The sequence below is a fragment of the Oncorhynchus gorbuscha genome, unplaced genomic scaffold, assembly GCF_021184085.1.
Source record: "Oncorhynchus gorbuscha isolate QuinsamMale2020 ecotype Even-year unplaced genomic scaffold, OgorEven_v1.0 Un_scaffold_1041, whole genome shotgun sequence".
Classification (NCBI taxonomy): Eukaryota; Metazoa; Chordata; class Actinopteri; order Salmoniformes; family Salmonidae; genus Oncorhynchus; species Oncorhynchus gorbuscha.
Window position 1 is genome coordinate 116805 of NW_025745946.1, and position 15646 is coordinate 132450.

Below are 15646 nucleotides of genomic sequence, written 5' to 3' on the forward strand. Positions count from 1 at the left end.
TCTCTCTCTCGCTCCTCTCTCTCGCTCCTCTCTCTTGCTCCTCTCTCTCGCTCCTCTCTCTCGCTCCTCTCTCTCTCGCTCCTCTCTCTCTCGCTCCTCTCTCTCGCCCCTCTCTCTCGCTCCTCTCTCTCGCCCCTCTCTCTCTCGCCCCTCTCTCTCGCTCCTCTCTCTCGCTCCTCTCTCGCCCCTCTCTCTCGCTCCTCTCTCTCGCTCCTCTCTCTCTCGCTCCTCTCTCTCTCGCTCCTCTCTCTCTCCTCTCTCTCTCGCTACTCTCTCTCGCTCCTCTCTCTCTCGCTACTCTCTCTCGCCCCTCTCTCTCGTCCCTCTCTCTCGTCCCTCTCTCTCGTCCCTCTCTCTCTCTCGCCCCTCTCTCTCTCTCGTCCCTCTCTCTCTCTCGTCCCTCTCTCTCTCTCGCCCCTCTCTCTCTCTCGCCCCTCTCTCTCTCTCGCTCCTCTCTCTCTCTCGCTCCTCTCTCTCTCTCGCTCCTCTCTCTCTCTCGCTCCTCTCTCTCTCTCGCTCCTCTCTCTCGCCCCTCTCTCTCTCGCTCTCCATTTCTTCTAATGTTTTAGATGAAATGTTCCAATTTATTTATTCTTATTGATTTTAGGATTAAAGCGCTTTTTAAACAATCAGTCATGTGTGACAGTGAACATGGAGCCGTATCTTCAGTAATTACACTGAGAGAATGGTCTCATTAGAACTGATGAGCTCCCTCCCCTCTCACTGTGTGTGTGTGTGCATCTTCACTGTGTGTGTGTGTGCATCTTCACTTTGTGTGTGTAGGACTCTGCGGGCGAACCCCTATACAAGTTGTTCAAGGCCATCAAGCACCAGGTAGAGAAGGGCCCAGTGGACGCTAAGATGAAGAAGGCCAAGTACACTCTGAACGACACGGGGCTCCTAGGGGACGACGTGGAGTACTGCGTCCTGGTGAGTACACTCTGAACGACACGGGGCTCCTAGGGGACGACGTGGAGTACTGCGTCCTGGTGAGTACACTCTGAACGACACGGGGCTCCTAGGGGACGACGTGGAGTACTGCGTCCTGGTGAGTACACTCTGAACGACACGGGGCTCCTAGGGGACGACGTGGAGTACTGCGTCCTGGTGAGTACACTCTGAACGACACGGGGCTCCTAGGGGACGACGTGGAGTACTGCGTCTGGTGAGTACACTCTGAACGACACGGGGCTCCTAGGGGACGACGTGGAGTACTGCGTCCTGGTGAGTACACTCTGAACGACATGGGGCTCCTAGGGGACGACGTGGAGTACTGCGTCCTGGTAGGTACATTCTGAACGACACGGGGATCCTAGGGGACGACGTGGAGTACTGCGTCCTGGTTACTACACACTGTACTGCACCCTCAAAGAATTACAATTAATAGAAGAGATATTCCTATTCAAAGCAGCACACCATGCTGGGTGAACCAGCAGCCATTTTGAGTGAACTGGATGCTCCAGCTATAACCACTCTACTACTGATTTTGTAATTCTACGACACAAGCCCTCAATACAAGAACACTGGCTGTCTTATCACGTCTAACCATCTCCTCTGGCTCCTGTGATCTAGTCCTAATGCCCTCTACTCACACTGGTACCTGCTCCTCTATGGATGTTCTCACTCTGTGTATTATTGTGATGCGTACTTGACCCAGGACACATAGTGACTGTAGATGTCCACTAACATCACATGGAATATTGACTTTGAGCAGAGTCTCAGAGCTCAGTGAGGAGAGAGAGACCGAGAGCGTTGAGTTACCCGAGAGCGTTGAGTTACCCGAGAGCGTTGAGTTACCCGAGAGCGTTGAGTTACCGAGAGCGTTGAGTTACCGAGAGCGTTGAGTTACAGAGAGCGTTGAGAGACAGAGAGCGTTGAGAGACAGAGAGCGTTGAGAGACAGAGAGCGTTGAGAGACAGAGAGCGTTGAGAGACAGAGAGCGTTGAGAGACAGAGAGCGTTGAGAGACAGAGAGCGTTGAGAGACAGAGAGCGTTGAGAGACAGAGAGCGTTGAGAGACAGAGAGCGTTGAGAGACAGAGAGCGTTGAGAGACAGAGAGCGTTGAGAGACAGAGAGCGTTGAGAGACAGAGAGCGTTGAGAGAGAGGGCGGAGAGAGAGCTCAATAAGGAGCAGAGATGGGCTAGAGGTAAATGTTTCCATCAGACTCCACTGATAAGGTTGGTTTAACGAACCCTGTAATATGATTGGCTCTCATAATGGACCCTCTAATATGATTGGGTTTCGTAACGTACCCTGTAATATGATTGGCTCTCGTAATTGACTTCTGTGAAAACAGCGTGTCATCATCTGGATGAGAAATCATCTCAGTGATTTATGGGAAAACTGATAGAGAGACATCATGTTTCAAGTCTTCTCTCCCCATGCTGTTTTTCATTCATTTAGGCAATAAACCGTATTTTAGTCCGATAATCAATACACACAAGGCAAATGAATCTACAGAATGCTGTTTAAGACAGCTATACCCAACATGTTGCTAGCATGTACCAAAACAAATGGGTGTGACCTAATCATGAGGTCAGTGTGATTCTGGATGATAGATGATTGACAGCTGTGTGTGTCCAACCAGACCCTGCAGGTGCTGGTGCACGGCGAGGGACCAGACGTGACGCCGGTGAAGGTGCTAAACTGTGACACCATCTCTCAGGTGAAGGAGAAGATCATTGAACAGGTGTACCGCAACCTGCCCTACTCACAGAGACCCAAGGTGGACAGTGTTGCTCTTGGTGAGAACACGCATGGTTCTACCACTGTTATCCTGTGCTAAGAGTTGGGGGAAACAACAATGAGTTTCATATTTTTGCATGTACGTTAGTCTACATACAGTTGAAGTCAGAAGTTTACATCCACTTAGGTTGGAGTCATTAAAACTCGTTTTTCAACTACTCCACAAATGTCTTCTTAACAAACTATAGTTTTGGCAAGTCTGTTAGTACATTTACTTTGTACATGACACAAGTCATTTTCCAACAATTGTTTACAGGCAGATTATTTCACTTATAATTCACTATATCATAATTCCAGTGGGTCAGAAGTTTACATACACTAAGTTGACTGTGCCTTTAAACAGCTTTGGAATTTCCAGAAAAATATGTGATGACATTAGAAGCTTCTGATAGGCTAATTGACATCATTTGAGTCAATTGGAGGTGTACCTGTGGATGTATTTCAAGGCCTACCTTCAAACTCAGTGCCTCTTTGCTTGACATCATGGGAAAATCTAAATAAATCAGCCAACACCTCAGAAAAAATTGTAGACCTCCACAAGTCTGGTTCATTCTTGGCCGCAATTTCCAAACGCCTGAAGGTACCACGTTCATCTGTACAATCAATAGTACACAAGTATAAACACTATGGGACCACACAGCCATCATACCGCTCAGGGAGGAGATGCGTTCTGTCTCCTAGAGATTAACATACTTTGGTGCGAAAAGAGCAAATCAATCCCAGAACAACAGCAAAGGACCTTGTGAAGATGCTGGAGGAAACCTGTACAAAAGTATCAATATCCACAGTAAAACGAGTCCTATATCGACATAACCTGAAAGGCCACTCAGCAAGGAAGGAGCCACTTCTCCAAAACCACCATTAAAAAAAAAGTCAGACTACGGTTTGCAACTGCACATGGGGACAAAGATCGTACTTTTTGAAGAAATGTCCTCTGGTCTGATGAAACACAAATATAACTGTTTGTCCGTAATGCTCATCGTTATGTTTGGAGTAAAAAGCGGGAGGCTTGCAAACCAAAGAACCCCATCCCAACCGTGAAGCACGGGGGTGGCAGCATCATGTTGTGGGGGTGCTTTGCTGCAGGAGGGACTGGTGCACTTTACAAAATAGATGGCATCATGAGGAAAGAAGATTGTGGATATTTTGAAGCAACATCTCAAGACATCAGTCAGGAAGTTAAAGCTTGGTCGTAAATGGGTCTTCCAAATGGATAATGACCCCAAGCTTACTTCCAAAGTTGTGGCAAAATGGCTTAAGGGCAACAAAGGCAAGGTATTGGAGTGGCCATCACAAAGCCCTGACCTCAATCCTAAAGAAAATTTGTGGGCAGAACTGAAGAAGCGTGTGCAAGCAAGGAGGCCTACAAACCTGACTCAGTTACACCAGCTCTGTCAGGAGGAATGGGCCAAAATTCACCCAGCTTATTGTGGGAAGCTTGTGGTAGGCTACCCATAACGTTTGACCCAAGTGAAACAATTTGAAGACAATGCTACCAAATACTGATTGAGTGTATGTAAACTTCTGATCCACTGGGAATGTGATGAAAGAAATTAAAACTGAAATAAATCATTATCTCTACTATTATTCTGAAATTTCACATTCTTAAATGAAGTGGTGATCCTAACTGACCTAAGAAAGGGAATTTTTACTCGTATTAAATGTCAGGAATTGTGAAAAACTGAGTTTAAATGTATTTGGCTAAGGTGTATGTAAACTTCTGACTTCAACCATACCTTTCAGTAATATTGTAATGTATAAGGGTCACTTCCCACCCCGTCCACAGAGTGGCGGCCTGGTTCTACAGGGCAGATCCTGTCTGACATGGACCTGACATCACAGAAGGAGGGCAGGTGGAAGAGACTCAACACCCTGGCACATTACAACGTGAGTGGCTGGCTGAGGACTTCAGCCTTGTATTCGTGTTCTCTCAGAATATCTTCTCAGCTTACTGTATAGTTCATGTGAATATCTATCAGGGCTGGCTGGCTTTATTAACCTTGAATTGTTCCTGGGCTAAAGATGTTCGGAGTTCAGCATGCCAGATATTCCGTTGAAATGCTGGGTTTTGCTATTTCACAGTTTAATGAAACTATGTGAAACTCAAACTATATGTTTCTGTACTGTGTTAACTATACAGAAAGTATTCAGACCCCCTGACTTATTCTAAAATAGTTTAAATAATTTAAAAGAATAAAAAATCCCCCAAGCAATCTACACACAATGCCCTGTAATGACAAAGCGTAAACAGTTTTTTAAAAACATTCTTGCACATTTGTGTATATATATATATATATATATATATATATATATATATATATATATATATATATATATATTTTTTTAATACATTATTTACATAAGTATTCAGACCTTTGCTATGAGTCTCGAAATTGAGCTCCGATGCCTCCTGTTTCCATTGATCATCCTTTAGATGTTTCTACAACTTGATTGGAGTCCACCTGTAGTAAATTCAATTAATTAGACATGATTTGGAAAGGCACACACCTTTTTATATAAGGTCCCACTGTTGACAGTGCATGTCAGAGCAATAACTAAGCCATTGAGGTCTAAGAAATTGTCTCTAGTGCTCCGAGACAGGATTGTGTCAAGGCACAGATCTGAGGAAGGGTACCAGGGGGAAAAATGATGCAGCATTGAAGGTCCCCAAGAACACAGTGGTCAAACTGAGCAATCGGGGAGAAGGGCCTAAACGGTGATTAACCCTTTACAATGAAGATCTGTGAAGTTATTTGGATTTTTACGAATTATCTTTGAAAGACAGAGTCGTGAAATGGGACGTTAATTTTTTTTTGCTGAGTTTATATGTGGTACGGTACTGTGTTAACTATATGTGGTAATGTGTTAACTATATGTGGTACTGTGTTAACTATATGTGGTACTGTGTTAACTATATGTGGTACTGTGTTAACTATATGTGGTACTGTGTTAACTATATGTGGTACTGTGTTAACTATATGTGGTACTGTGTTAACTATATGTGGTACTGTGTTAACTATATGTGGTACTGTGTTAACTATATGTGGTACGGTACTGTGTTAACTATATGTGGTACTGTGTGTTTCAGGTGAGAGACAATGCCACGCTGGTGCTGTCCAGAGTGCTTCACACCCATCGCCAGTTCCACCAGAACCAGGATAGCCATGAAGAAAGTGAGTCCGATTTCATTATATCCTCAGTATGTTATCCCTAGGCACAGATCTAGGATCAGCCTACGTGTCCTCCTAACCTTAACTATCAGGGTGGGTAATGCGCTACTGACCTGAGATCAGCATCTTGGAAAAACTTCTCAACTTTGGGTCGTGTTCATTATGGACAAACCGTTTGCATGAGGAAACAAAAAAGAGTTGAGGTTGTCCAACCCTGTTTGAGTCTGTTGTCTTCCGTTTGATGCCCACTGAACATGTCCCTGGTGTCCCTGTAGAAAACGCCCTGTTGGAAGATGACAAGGTGTTCCACCTGGTGCGGCCAGCAGACGAGCTGGATGAGGTCAAATCTAAGAGAGGAAGTTTGAAGGCCAAGGCCACGACTAAAGCCATCGCTGAGATCTACCTGACACGACTGCTCTCTGTCAAGGTAAGTCAGTCTGATAACTACATTACCTACAGCAGTTATAGCACTAAGTAGAGCAGTTATAGCACTACTAACAGTTATAGTACTACATATAGCAGTTATAATAGGGTTATAACACCTTTAGCACAGTGCAGAATTACTCCTACATTACTGATTTGACCCGGAACATGTAGAAGATGTAGCACTGATTGGGTGGGTGGGTGGGTGGACAGGCGACGCACTGATTGGGTGGGTGGACAGGAGACACACTGATTGGGTGGGTGGACAGGAGACACACTGATTGGGTGGGTGGACAGGAGACACACTGATTGGGTGGGTGGACAGGAGACACACTGATTGGGTGGGTGGACAGGAGACACACTGATTGGGTGGGTGGACAGGAGACACACTGATTGGGTGGGTGGACAGGAGACACACTGATTGGGTGGGTGGACAGGCGACACACTGATTGGGTGGGTGGACAGGAGACACACTGATTGAGTGGGTGGACAGGAGACACACTGATAGAGTGGGTGGACAGGAGACACACTGATAGAGTGGGTGGACAGGAGACACACTGATAGAGTGGGTGGACAGGAGACACACTGATAGAGTGGGTGGACAGGAGACACACTGATAGAGTGGGTGGACAGGAGACACACTGATAGAGTGGGTGGACAGGAGACACACTGATAGAGTGGGTGGACAGGAGACACACTGATAGAGTGGGTGGACAGGAGACACACTGATTGGGTGGGTGGACAGGAGACACACTGATAGAGTGGGTGGACAGGAGACACACTGATTGGGTGGGTGGACAGGCGACACACTGATAGAGTGGGTGGACAGGAGACACACTGATAGAGTGGGTGGACAGGAGACACACTGATTGGGTGGGTGGACAGGAGACACACTGATAGAGTGGGTGGACAGGAGACACACTGATTGAGTGGGTGGACAGGAGACACACTGATAGAGTGAGTGTAAGTGTATGTTGGTGTACTTAATGTGAGAGGATTTTTATCCGTGTCTGTCAGATACTGTCTACTGATAACACACCTAATATGATATGTGGTTGTCCCACCTAGCTATCTTAAGATGAAGTCTCTCTGGATATGTCCTACTGCGTGTGTCCTAATGTGTGTGTGTCCTCGGTGTGTTGCAGGGTACTCTGCAGCAGTTTGTGGATGATTTCTTCCGCAGTGTGTTGTGTTCTGGAGCGGTGGTTCCTCCTGCTGTTAAATACTTCTTTGACTTCCTGGATGAGCAGGCTCTGAAACACGACACCGTTGAGGAGGAGACCGTCCATATCTGGAAGACCAACAGGTACACACACACACACACACACACACACACACACACACACACACACACACACACACACACACACACACACACACACACACACACACACACACACACACTTTGACTTCCTGGATGAGCAGGCTCTGAAACACGACACCGTTGAGGAGGAGACCGTCCATATCTGGAAGACCAACAGGTACACACACACACACACACACACACACACACACACACACACACACACACACACACACACACACACACACACACACACACACACACACACACACACACACACACACACATATGAACACTGTACACACACACACACACACACTGACACAAAAACACACACGCATATGAACACTGTATACACACACACACTGACACACACGCATTTGAACACTGTACACACACACACACACACACACACACACACACACACACACACACACACACACTTTGACTTCCTGGATGAGCAGGCTCTGAAACACCACAACGTTGAGGAGGAGACCGTCCATATCTGGAAGACCAACAGGTACACACACACACACACACACACACACACACACACACACACACACACACACACACACACACACACACACACACACACACACACACACACACACACACACACACACACACACACACGCATATGAACACTGTACACACACACACACACACACTGACACAAAAACACACACGCATATGAACACTGTATACACACACACACTGACACACACGCATTTGAACACTGTACACACACACACACACACACACACACACACACACACACACACACACACACACACACACACACACACACACACACACACACACACACACACACACACACACACACACACACACACACACTGACACAAAAACACACACGCATATGAACACTGTATACACACACACACTGACACACACGCATTTGAACACTGTACACACACACACACACACACACTGACACAAAAATACACACACACACACACACACACACACACACACACACACACACACACACACACACACACACACACACACACACACACACACACACACACACACACACACACACACACACACACACACACACACACACGCATATGAACACTGTACACACACACACACACACACACACACACACACACACACACACACACACACACACACACACACACACACACACACACACACACACACACACACACACACACACGTATTTGAACACTGTACACACACACACACACACACACTGACACAAAAACACACACGCATATGAACACTGTACACACACACACACACACTGACACAAAAACACACACGCATATGAACACTGTACACACACACACACACACTGACACAAAAACACACACGCATATGAACACTGTACACACACACACTGACACAAAAACACACACACATATGAACACTGTACACACACACACACTGACACAAAAACACACACGCATATGAACACTGCACACACACAAACTGACACAAAAACACACACGCATATGAACACTGTACACACACACACTGACACAAAAACACACACACATGCATGCACGTAACCACACCCACAGATATGCACACTGTATACACACAATAGTTCAGTACCTCCAACCTTCTCCTACACTTGACTGCTTCTCACCGTGTTGTAGTCCTAGGGTCTGACTCCTCCTTACCGTGTTGTAGTCCTAGGGTCTGACTTCTCCTTACCGTGTTGTAGTCCTAGGGTCTGACTCCTCCTTGCCGTGTTGTAGTCCTAGGGTCTGACTCCTCCTCACCGTGTTGTAGTCCTAGGGTCTGACTCCTCATCACCGTGTTGTAGTCCTAGGGTCTGACTCCTCCTCACCGTGTTGTAGTCCTAGGGTCTGACTCCTCCTCACCGTGTTGTAGTCCTACGGTCTGACTCCTCCTCACCGTGTTGTAGTCCTAGGGTCTGACTCCTCCTCACCGTGTTGTAGTCCTAGGGTCTGACTTCTCCTTACCGTGTTGTAGTCCTAGGGTCTGACTTCTCCTTACCGTGTTGTAGTCCTAGGGTCTGACTCCTCCTTACCGTGTTGTAGTCCTAGGGTCTGACTCCTCCTCACCGTGTTGTAGTCCTAGGGTCTGACTCCTCATCACCGTGTTGTAGTCCTAGGGTCTGACTCCTCCTCACCGTGTTGTAGTCCTAGGGTCTGACTCCTCCTCACCGTGTTGTAGTCCTAGGGTCTGACTCCTTACCGTGTTGTAGTCCTAGGGTCTGACTTCTCCTTACCGTGTTGTAGTCCTAGGGTCTGACTCCTCCTTACCATGTTGTAGTCCTAGGGTCTGACTCTTCCTTACCATGTTGTAGTCCTAGGGTCTGACTCTTCCTTAACGTGTTGTAGTCCTAGGGTCTGACTCCTCCTTACCATGTTGTAGTCCTAGGGTCTGACTTCTCCTTACCGTGTTGTAGTCCTAGGGTCTGACTCCTCCTTACCGTGTTGTAGTCCTAGGGTCTGACTCCTCCTTACCGTGTTGTAGTCCTAGGGTCTGACTCCTCCTTACCGTGTTGTAGTCCTAGGGTCTGACTCCTCCTTACCGTGTTGTAGTCCTAGGGTCTGACTCCTCCTTACCATGTTGTAGTCCTAGGGTCTGACTCCTCCTTACCGTGTTGTAGTCCTAGGGTCTGACTCCTCCTTACCATGTTGTAGTCCTAGGGTCTGACTCCTCCTTAACGTGTTGTAGTCCTAGGGTCTGACTCCTCCTTACCGTGTTGTAGTCCTAGGGTCTGACTCCTTACCGTGTTGTAGTCCTAGGGTCTGACTCCTCCTTACCGTGTTGTAGTCCTAGGGTCTGACTGTCCTAACTCGCCTGAAACCCCTGAAAGTTATCAGAGTGAATTAGTGAACTCCTGTTGATGGGAACCATTAAATATAGATGGTGCTTGTGATGTGTATTGGATTGACAGCTGGGGATGAGTGGCAGAGTAAGATCTCTAGTCAGGATGAGGAGATGAACGACTGAATTCATTAGACTCCAGAGACATCTCTCTCACTATCCATCGTCTCTTCTTTCACTCACCTACTCTTCCCCTGTTTCTCTCCTCTCTCCATTCTCAGTCCCTTCCTAGATGTCTCTCTCCTGTTTCACACACTTACTAACCCTCTTTCTCTCTCCCTCCCTCTCCCTTTCTCTCTCTCCCACCCTCTCCCTTTCTCTCTCTCCCACCCCTCTCCTGCATATCAGCAAGAGGGGACATCAGCAAGCCAATTAAATGAGGGCGTTCAGTGAATGTGATTCAGCTAAAAAGGCTTGTTAATTCTCCCCCAGTATCCTGGATAATGTTCCCCAGGCCTGTTCTCCAGTCAAGAAGAGGTTTGTAGGGGTTAGAGCAGGTGTGAAGCTGAGCTGGCTAGAGGGGACGGAGAGGAAAGAGACAGATGGAGGGAGAGAACGTAAGACCTTGAGCGGAAGAGTGAGCATCCAGCCAACAAATATAAATTCTTAAAGAGGCTGTAGCTCGGTGTACCCGGAGGTGACCTGGAGGATGAGACACTCACACACTCTTTCTCACGGACGGACGGACGGACGGACGGACGGACGGGTCATTAGGAATTCACTGGACCAAGGCTGATTCAGATGGAGATCAGAGTACCCCTGCAGGCTCCCCCAGTCAGCGTGATTCAGAGGGAGATGGAGATCAGATTACCCCTGCAGGCTCCCCCAGTCAGCATTTTAATAACACAGCACTTCTAGTCCTTCTCAGAGGAGGAGCATCACACCACTGGAACAGGATTTATTTTTGGACTGAGGCTGCTTTATTAGGCTTCATTCAGCCATATACCTGTTTAGTTGTGCTTTCCTGGGTTGAGTTCAGATGTCTGGGTTTGAGTGACTCAGCTTGTCTGTGAGGCAGAAGGAAAAGGGATCTGTGATCTTGTTAAATTAGATGGGAAGGAGTTGGCTTTTAGTTTGGATAGCCTGCGACTGTTGCACCTTGCTCTCATGCTGGGTTGCTCTGCGCGGTGCGGTGTGTGTTGGTGTATATGCTAATGTGTGTGTTCTCTATCCCCAGCCTGCCCATGCGTTTCTGGGTGAACATTCTGAAGAACCCTCACTTCATCTTTGACGTGCACGTGACGGAGGTGGTGGACGCCTCGCTGTCCGTCATCGCTCAGACCTTCATGGACGCCTGCACCAAGACGGAACACAAACTGAGCCGGGAATCTCCCAGCAACAAGCTGCTCTATGCAAAGGAGATCTCCACCTATAAGAAGATGGTGGACGAGTGAGTTCTCTCATATTCATCCCTTTTCATGATTGACTGCCCATCAAATGAGCCGATACTGCAGTACTCTTGGCCGATATAGAGAATAGGTTGCAGTCAGAACACACCAGAAGTACTCTCTTCTTTCTAGTGCATCAGAAACAACACAGGGGATAGGTTGGTAGGACCTGGCAGCCAATCAGACAGCTCATCTCTCTATCATTCTGTCTCTCCTCAGTTACTACAAGGGAATCAAGCAGATGGTCCCAGTCAGTGACCAGGACATGAACACACACCTGGCTGAGGTGTCCAGGGTACGTACACGTGACCTCACATCTGTTTGTACTTGTGTGTGGACAGTCTTCTATTGCATCATCAGAATACAACAATAACATTCATCCTTCCTTCTTTGTCCTCTCCAGGAACACACAGACACGCTGAATACCCAGGCAGCCTTGCACCAGCTCTACCAGTATGCCAGCAAATACTACGACGGGGTAAAAACCTTAGGACTCACTTCCTTGTGTGGTGGTTTGAAGGCCCTATTCACTTGGTTAAGAACCTTAGGACTCACTTCCTTGTCTGGTGGTTTGAAGGCCCTATCCACTTGGTTAAGAACCTTAGGACTCACTTCCTTGTCTGGTGGTTTGAAGGCCCTATCCACTTGGTTAAGAACCTTAGGACTCACTTCCTTGTCTGGTGGTTTGAAGGCCCTATCCACTTGGTTAAGAACCTTAGGACTCACTTCCTTGTCTGGTGGTTTGAAGGCCCTATCCACTTGGTTAAGAACCTTAGGACTCACTTCCTTGTTTGGTGGTTTGAAGGCCCTATCCACTTGGTTAAGAACCTTAGGACTCACTTCCTTGTTTGGTGGTTTGAAGGCCCTATCCACTTGGTTAAGAACCTTAGGACTCACTTCCTTGTTTGGTGGTTTGAAGGCCCTATCCACTTGGTTAAGAACCTTAGGACCCACTTCCTTGTCTGGTGGTTTGAAGGCCCTATCCACTTGGTTAAGAACCTTAGGACTCACTTCCTAGTTTGGTGGCTTGAAGGCCCTATCCTCTTGGTTGAGAACCTTAGGACCCACTTCCTTGTCTGGTGGTTTGAAGGCCCTATCCACTTGGTTAAGAACCTTAGGACCCACTTCCTTGTCTGGTGGTTTGAAGGCCCTATCCACTTGGTTAAGAACCTTAGGACTCACTTCCTTGTCTGGTGGTTTGAAGGCCCTATCCACTTGGTTAAGAACCTTAGGACCCACTTCCTTGTCTGGTGGTTTGAAGGCCCTATCCACTTGGTTAAGAACCTTAGGACTCACTTCCTTGTTTGGTGGTTTGAAGGCCCTATCCTCTTGGTTGACTACATCCTGTAGGAAATTAGACAAATTAATGTCACTTGCTGTCTCAGGAAAATCTGTTTAGTGTCTCTTTTGTGTCCTCTCTCATTTTTCCCTCCCTCCCTCCCTCCCTCCCTCCCTCCCTCCCTCCCTCCCTCCCTCCCTCCCTCCCTCCCTCCCTCCCTCCCTCCCTCCCTCCCTCCCTCCCTCCCTCCCTCCAGATCATCCAGTCTTTAGATGAGGACCCAGCCGCCCAGAGTAAACAGCTGACCCTGCGGCTGCAGCAGATAGCTGCCGCCCTCGAGAACAAAGTCACCGACCTTTAACCTCTGACCCCTAGAGAAAGGGGGAGGGGCTATGGGACCACTCTGTAGACCAAGATGAGGGGGACCGGAGACTGAGACAGACTTCAGACTATTACAGTATCAACCATGAAGAGCTACACATATCTCTTCCCCCTAGAGACATAAGAAGCTGTGGGAAACTATTGCGTTTTGGCCAAAATACTTGTAAAGGAGCAGAGCTACTGGGCCAAAGTTGGACATGGTGATCCCTAATCATCAGTCTCCCTCCCTCTCTCTCTCTCTCTCTGACTCTATGGATCCTATAGACTGAATGAGCAAGGGCCTTCATTATAGTCCCTGTGTGAGCTAGCAGACTGTAAACCCAGCCTACAGAGGATATACGGTACACCACCACTGACCAACATAGCAACTATACCTGTCAGTCCCATGATATACAACCTGGTGTTGATGACTTACAGCTTGCACAGAGAATCAGATGTTTAATGTGCTCCAGAGTAGACCCGAGTTAGGAGAGTGGTGTTGTATGTAAATATATTTTTATGGCACAGGCTTTATGCAAAAGACGCTTTACATACCAAGATGAAATTATTTTTAAAAGGATGGATGGGCACAACTAAGTTTGTTAATTTGTGTTTTTAAAAAGTTTCTAGGAGCGAAGAAGCAGGGTGTTCCATGATGTCATATCCTGTGTTTAATCGATTGTTTGCTTACTGTGTAATCTGCATTGCCATTGGCTAGTTATGACTGGTTAATCACTTTGTTTTTGTCATGATTTGTATTTGTCACTGATATATTTGTGATGTGGGTTCTCAGTGTAGTGCATTATGCAGGGGATTAGGGTGCAGCCGTGAACCACTTCACATGATGACTGTGTCCCTATTCAGGGTCAGCTCTCCCCTATACGGTAGTAAAACAAGCGGACTAAAAGATGAAGCACATTCATACTGTACCATTGATATCAACGTCTCACTGAAACTAACTGGTGGACATAGTTAGAGCTCTCACACACGTTAGGTTTTGGCTTCACTAAGTGCCAATACACAGTAGAGCTGAAGTTGAACATTTTCTCATTTTTATACAATAAATAAATCATTTCTCTTCATTTTTCCATCTTGGGTCCAGAAATAGTACATATGTGGATAGATGAATCAGGGCTCTGTTTATCTGAAATAGTACTATGTGGATAGATGAATCAGGGCTCTGTTTATCTGAAATAGTACTATGTGGATAGATGAATCAGGGCTCTGTTTATCTGAAATAGTACTATGTGGATAGATGAATCAGGGCTCTGTTTATCTGAAATAGTACTATGTGGATAGATGAATCAGGGCTCTGTTTATCTGAAATAGTACTATGTGGATAGATGAATCAGGGCTCTGTTTATCTGAAATAGTACTATGTGGATAGATGAATTAGGGCTCTGTTTATCTGAAATAGTACTATGTGGATAGATGAATCAGGGCTCTGTTTATCTGAAATAGTAACCACTTTAGCTCAATGCTGATAGTATAGAATGTTTGCTGGTATGTTTTATGACATAATTGTTTTTCTGTATCATTTTTTAAAACCGTTTATTTCAAAATGGCTCTTATTGTCGTTGTAGACCATTACCTGTGTGTGAAACATGAGACAAGATATGGAAAAGAGAAATGCTAAAATGATCATTACTTATGTATATAATTGAATGGTACTTGTGTAAATCATTGAGCTGTGAACCACCATGACTTGTGGAGGTTGTCTACAGCACAGGTACTGCCTTTCTCTAGTGATCCCTGTCACAACTGTCAATTCTTCTGAAACCATGACGATGGATTTCCAACATCATCCTTAAATCATTTGCCAAATAGTTTTCACGTCGTCATCAGCTCGTTTGTTTCTTCTGCTATGCAACTGTTTAATTTTGAATCACTCCTCAAATATATTTTAATACTAAACCAATGTGTTGCTGTGTTTTCATGCTGAAGCTATTGGGGGTAGATGAATAGAATGTCTCTATGGTACATGATGTGTTGTCATGCTGAAGCTATAGGGGGTAGATGAATAGAATGTCTCTATGATACATGATGTGTTGTCATGCTGAAGCTATAGGGGGTAGATGAATAGAATGTCTCTATGGTACATGATGTGTTGCTGTGTTG

At 46.4% G+C, this 15646-nt stretch overlaps 1 protein-coding gene across 1 annotated transcript in view; it reads left to right on the plus strand.

The window, feature by feature from the left end:
• The window catches only part of LOC124021087 (plexin-B2-like), a 73101-nt gene extending 57659 nt beyond the window's left edge, over nt 1-15442 (plus strand). The window contains exons 28-37 of the mRNA XM_046336416.1: nt 784-930; nt 2589-2745; nt 4533-4633; nt 5835-5919; nt 6192-6343; nt 7485-7645; nt 11679-11891; nt 12109-12184; nt 12293-12367; nt 13425-15442. Coding sequence (XP_046192372.1) covers nt 784-930; nt 2589-2745; nt 4533-4633; nt 5835-5919; nt 6192-6343; nt 7485-7645; nt 11679-11891; nt 12109-12184; nt 12293-12367; nt 13425-13529 — 1272 coding nt within the window. The 3' untranslated portion in view covers nt 13530-15442. The remainder of the gene's footprint in view (nt 1-783; nt 931-2588; nt 2746-4532; nt 4634-5834; nt 5920-6191; nt 6344-7484; nt 7646-11678; nt 11892-12108; nt 12185-12292; nt 12368-13424) is intronic.
• The last annotated feature ends 204 nt before the right edge of the window (nt 15443-15646 follow it).